Raw genomic sequence first — 6,485 nt, 5'->3', positions numbered from 1 at the left:
CCAACAAAGTACAACCTTGTGTCTTTCTTCTTAGTGCTGTGTTTTGTTGTGAGCAGCATTAATGCTGTCTTTACTGTAGTCTATTACAGTGGAGTCTGCTCGGAGGTCCTGGCATTGCTGCTATCCATGGCACCCCCAATCTCTTCTGCTCTCATTTTTAAGAGCAAATGTAACAGGCAGAGTAAAGTCTGTACTGTAAGAAATGGAGACTGTGGCAAGAATAAAGGTGATGGTTCTGGAAAGGCACCAAGAACCTTGCTAACACTGTAGCAGTACTTTTATGTCTTTAGACAAAGATTTAAACCAGATATCCCAAAATAGAAAAGGATACTTGTGAAGTTCTACAACTAGTGATTTGAAAATGTTTTTACCCTAATAATCCAAACCACAAACTTTAATGACTGCCTACACTATTCTTTCCACAAAGAAACTCACCAACTTTTCTATCTGACATCTCTATTTTTTTCCCAGGAATCTGACTGATCATCCAAACCGGAGTATCATACACACAAATAAAGTTCCATCAAAATGGACTACTTTTTGGATGTCGAGTCTGCTCACAGACTGTTTTACAGTCAAGGAGCCCAAGGTAAGAAATTTTGGCACTATCTCAGACTGACTATTTTAATGGTACAGCTAAGATATATAGGGCCAGTCAATGGCCAGTCCTTGTGACTGAGCTACTGAAATGTACACAGGCAATAGGGAAAGGCCTTCAGAATGCATGGGGTGTAAAAGGGATTACAAAAAGAGGCTGATGTGCCCTTTCAGAGGATAAGGAAAAGCTATGTGAAAGCTGCTGGGTGTATGGCAGAAGCAAAATGGAAAAACAGGATCTAGACTCTGGGGTTGCAGAACCAGAGTGGACAAGTCATAGGGAACAGCCAGCTGCATGCTGTGTTACCCTGTGGTGCCATTCCCCTCTCTCCTTGATTCTCAGTGCTGTCAGGATCACTCAGTACAGTCCGGTATTACTTTCTGCTGCAGGAATAAATGATTTAGGAAAGATCTGAGATGTTTTAATGTGCTGCATAGAAGCAGCATGCTCTCAGGGGTCTGTGTCCTTCCCAATGAAATGCTGGTCCCCCACTGAACAGAAACAGTGCAGGAGTGTGAAGGAGTAATCAAACTTCTTTGCTTTAAGGTAGCTGAGAATTGTTCACAACATAGGTGATATTTTTGGTAAAGTCAGTTCACATTTTTCTCACTAGCTCTATTTTTGGATAAAACAGTTTCAAAGAGGAGGGTTTTGTATTCCTTAAACTTCAAGCATCATACTAAACTGAATAAAAATTGAAGGACCAAGCAACTCTATCAACCTTTTACTTTTTACGTACTGCCTGCATACTATTCTCTGAAAACACAGTCCAGGTTTTTTCCACTGTTAATTTCATCAATTGCTAATCCCATTCAAAGACAAGCCACCAGAATTTGGCCTTCCCTCTGTAGGTCATCCTCCCAGAGCAAGACCTAATCTACATGGGGAATGCTACCATCCCAGGAGATGTAGGGGTCAGTGCCACTTGACTTTTGGCTCAACTGAGGTGCTGCTACATTGCCCAGCTGCTGCCCCAGTTACTGTGGTACATTTTCATCTGTATATTTCAAAGAAAACTGTTTGAGGGGAAAAAAAAAACACAACTATTGTCAAAACACAGCCCTCTGCATTGAACAACAACAGAGGCAAATGCTAAGCGCCTCAAAGTCAGGTTAAAATTGGCTGAGGGCAATGACTGATTTTGCTCGCTTTTTTACAATCTCTAAAATGCAGTGGATGCCTGAGCATTTATATAAAAGTGATATTAAAATAGGTTCTTTAATATCCCTATGGGAACAGTGCCTTTTCTATTCCATAGATACAAAATTTCAGAAATGTACAAGTTACTGCTATGTAATGTACAAGTTATAAGCTGTATCAATTTATCAACAGCACCCTTCCCAAGCATGGCTAGGTACAGAGGACTATGGAAGAAATATGTATTCAAGTAGTGAAAGACAATTACAGCAACATGCACAAGGTGGCTAATAAAGGTTGCACAGGCAACATTCACTCTAAGTATTTCAAAGAAGGCAGGGAAAAAACATTTTCCCCATATTTGGAGAAATTATATTGTTAGCACATACAGAATTGCATTGCGTTGAAATTTTCACCTCAGCATCTGGTTGAGTCTTCTTTTTAATGCAATCATTTTGCCTTTTAAAATGCAAACAGAAGAAAGAAAAAAAAAAAAAAACAACATTATGCAGAAATGTATCCATTGATACACAGGTCATCAGGGCAGGATCTGTCCCTTAAGATCTGTCATGAGGGCTTTTACCCCTTGGACAAAACAAGTAGGAACCAGCAATGAGAATATGAGACTTTCTGTCCACCCATGTGTAAACCTTTTGTTTAAGACACCAATGACATGCTTCTACTGTGCACCAGAGCATGGTACAGAGGTTCTCAAACCCTCATTACCTCTGTAATTGTAAACTGTGCATTGATATAAAAGCCATTCTGAACTTATGCTCTGTTTCCTTCAACTTTTCACCTCTCTCTCTGCATTTTTTTCTAGCTCCTGCCCTCCACATCACTTACCTCACATGCTTGTGAGCCCTCTTCCTCAAGTGTCTAGTGCTCTCCCCTGCTGAACGTCTATGTTTGGTTGAGGGCAGCTGCTTTCTATCAAGTTGCATGCCAACAGGGAAATCACTATGAGCAGAGAAGAGACATTTCTGCTCTACTTGCTCAAATGTAGCAACATGGCAATCTCCTGCCAGCAAGAGAGGTGGTTGAAGATGTGGATGGACAGACAACCCCATTAGCAATAGAAAGTGTGAGAGGTGAAAGGTGGCCTGTGCAAGAGCAGCTTCGGGAGGCTTTCACTGTCTGAGGCAGCACCAAGCATGAGGAGACAGAGTTGGTTTCAGTGGGCCAAACAATAAGCCTCTGGAAGAGTTTCAACAACAAATTTTCCTGTAGCAAATGTCTTTATTACCACCCTTAGCCTCAAACTTCTTGATGGTAGCATCCCCTTTCTCTGTGCTCTTAACCCTATACAGCAAAGAACTCAATGTTATCTCGGTGTGCATTGGTGCTGCTTGTATGGCTCCGATAACTCCTGTCATCTTTGTACCTTGTGCCAATTTTAAGTCTGTCTTTCACAGCACAGGCATTTCTACATGAGATAATGGCATGATTTCTCCAAATGTGGGCAAAAAGAACCTTTCTTTTTCCTTATCTGCCTTCTGAAAAACAGTTAAACTGCATTAGTTTAAACATTCTGAGACAAGCAAAAAAACAACCAAACCCATACTGATTGTGAGGCACCCCTCTAACATATATAGCTTAGCTCAAGTAGCTACTTTGGAACTGAAAAAAAAAAAAAAGTGTGCAAGAAAGCACTGCCACCAGATCTACCTAATGGGATCACAATTAACTATTTGATGATAATAAAATAACACGATGTTACTAACAAATCATACTATCACAGAGCTTGTGTTTATGCATTAAAATGGTATTATACCAGATTCGAGTGAAGGAAGACTATGGTATTTTGCCATTTAATTAAAAAATACATCAAAATGCATTACATTTATTATTACTTTAGTTATTATTACAGTTACTGCATTACAATATGCTCTGTTCACAGGCTGTAGAATAGGGGTTTAGGACCCACTTACTCTTTCTGCGAGATTGGAATATTTCTGCTTTTTAATCCTTTGATCCTCCAGATCAAGAACAAAAACTCATTTTCAATGTTTTCACATTAATGACACGACAATGTTACAAACAACAGCTGGAAAGCACTCATTCTCAACTGTACCCACTCCTTGTGGGTGGAAGAGAAGGGAAGGAACAAGACTGCAAGATGTTTGGAAGGAACTCGAAGAGCTATGATGGCGTTGCTAGCAAAGGATATCAAATCCCAGATGACCTCAGCTCCTCTGCAGTTGCATGCAGGATACCCTGACCTCAGCATAGGGACTGAAACAAGTTCTTGGCACCCAGCAGCTAGCTGGTTCTCTATCCCATACTGCCTGCACTAATGCCCACATCTCGTTCCTACCCCTGCAGAAAGCTGCAGAGCTGCCCTTGCTGCTGTAGGGTGGGAGGAGAGAGGTGTTACCTTATCAGCTGCCTTCTTTCCCATCCTCTCTTTCTGCAACAGCAGCTTTTACCTCACTCCTGTGGGCTGAGCACAGAACAGAGGATATTTGGCCGTTCAAGGCTGCATGTGCTGTTCAAACAGCTGCTCCCCATTTCCTCCAAGGAAAGTGAAGCAGGAGGGATGGAAAGTCCAAAAGCTGTATCTGGCAGCAAAGATTATCTAGATTTAGAAAACTTAGTGAATGAAGCCAGCTGGCTGTAGTCTTCAGATACCAGCCAGAAATATCTTAAGCCCTATCCCGACTGTTTCTTCTGTGGCCGTATGTTAGGATCTAGGAGATGGGGGTGTCCTTGCCAACTGTGTAATGCCTGGTGATGCATCTGCAAGTCAGAAGCAGGAAAGGGACTGTGTCCCTAGATCCAGCCCCTTGCCCTAGGAAAGTCCAAATCTGAAATGTAAATACGGACCTGAAGTTACATTTTTGAAAAAGTCTGCCTTTGAAGTGTGGGGAATTAAAATATTAGTCACTCCTGAATGTCAGTGTATTCTAAACACAAATCTACCATGGCTTGCAGACATAAGGCCTGAAAGCATACAATGGGGCCTGGAGTAGGATGCAGCTCACTTACCTCTTAGGTGTCTTCAGTGAAGACGTTTCCATCCAAGACATCTGACTAGCTGACTAACATGTATCACTGGAGAGTCTCAGTCATTTTGAGAGCAGAGTTCACCTAATCATAGACATCTTCCTTGGGATAATATGAATCATGTCTCATTCTCTACACAAATTAAAAAAGCCTAGGGAGTGAACTCAGATGGAAGACAGCTGTGCTAATGGCATTTGTTTGCACAGAAGGAATCCCATGTTGACAAGTAAGAAGGCACCTAACTCAGGAAACGGAGTAACTTCATAAAACAGGTCAGGCTGTAATCAAAAGCTGTAAATTTGCAGACCATAACAGTGGTAGCCTCATTTGGAGAGACAGCTGGTTTGAAGTTCAACTTTAAGGAACTCCTGCTTTGGGGCTTGCAAAGGAACCCCTCATATTTGTCAGAGCTGAGCAAGCTGGCATTGAAGAGCAGCATTAGAAGGCCGCTCCACAAGGGAAAGCGAGCCAAGAGGCAGCAAGACAGGCAGAGGCATGGTCTCTCCTATGAGAGGTAAAGCACTGAAGCACACAAGCAGAGATGGTCACCCAGGTTCAGCCAAGAGTCCAGATCACCACACAAGTCCATGGCAATGAGGAAGGTACAAGGCCAAGCAGGACATAAATCAGCAGCCAGGACATCGATCAGTGAGGAACATAGCCAGCCATGGGCTCAGGAAGCAGGCAAAGGGTAAATGCAGCTCCCAAAGACAGAAAGCAGTACCTGAGGCTTTTTGGCTTTTTCTTTTACAGCTCCAAGGCTGGTCAGGGTGTCTCAAACTGCTCTCTCCACAGCTGTGTTGTATCAGAGAGCTGGCCTTGAGCACAGGAAATGAAACAAGGTACAGGGATGGCATGTAGTGCCCTGGCTGCTGGTTCCTATTGGCTCACACCTAGGCTTGTTCAGAATCAAGAAACAAGGAACCTCTCTCTGCCATTGTACAAAATGGGAAAAAATCTCTTGAGGTGAATTCTAAGAGAGAAGAATGACTTCTGTTTGGTGTGTCATAAATTAAGGCTTCAGGTACCCTCAGAAAAGGAGAGATACCTATTGCAGACTTTACATAACACTTTTCTGTGGCTGTGAGTTTGATGGAAGTGGTCACAGGGCTCACCCCCCTCTAACAGCCACAAATCAGAACCTGACTGGATGGGCTGTACATCACGGTCAGGATGCTGTTCTGGGCTGTGCAAGTCCATCCCTGCTCTACAGTCCAACTTTGATCCTGACGGGAACCCAGGTTCCCCTCTGCTCTCAGGTGACTTTTGACTCAAGCATAAAATCTTTTATAATTTCCTCAAGAACCATATCCACTTTTCCAGTCTCATTTCCTTTTGCACCAGCAGGGGGCATGAAGCTTAAAATTAACTGCATTAATTGAAATTTTCCAAGATGTTCCTACATACGTTAAAGTTGTTTGCCAGTCCATTTGGCAAGATACACTGTGAATATTTAAATAACTGAACAAAACTTTGTTGAAGGCTTATCTTAAACTATCTTTGTACCTATAAATAATTCAAAGATCCACTTGCAAGAGATATGCTCTTACTGGTTGCAACATTCCTGCAATCTATTTGATGATTGTAAGGAGTGATTAAAAGAATGCAAAGTAGAAAAAAAAGTATGGAAATAAGCAAGAACATAGTACATAGGGCAAATGGATAATATATGCACAGGATTGTATAGACACATATGGAATTATTGCTCAAGAGATTTCAGAAAATCCTGCTCTATCAGTTTTCC

The 6,485-nt window shown here is 42.0% G+C and overlaps 1 protein-coding gene across 1 annotated transcript in view; it reads left to right on the top strand.

Moving 5' to 3' along the window:
- Positions 1 to 528: 528 nt before the first annotated feature.
- Positions 529 to 6,485, top strand: part of PHACTR1 (phosphatase and actin regulator 1) — a gene marked incomplete at its 5' end in the record, with an annotated part of 316,860 nt that continues 310,903 nt past the window's right edge. Inside the window, one exon of the mRNA XM_082752655.1 lies at positions 529 to 589. Coding sequence (XP_082608781.1) covers positions 529 to 589 — 61 coding nt within the window. The remainder of the gene's footprint in view (positions 590 to 6,485) is intronic.

Source organism: Aythya marila, assembly GCF_965140915.1.
Source record: "Aythya marila genome assembly, chromosome: 2".
Classification (NCBI taxonomy): domain Eukaryota; kingdom Metazoa; phylum Chordata; class Aves; order Anseriformes; family Anatidae; genus Aythya; species Aythya marila.
Note: the sequence above shows the minus strand (reverse complement) of the source record. Positions and strands in the feature narration are given on the sequence as shown.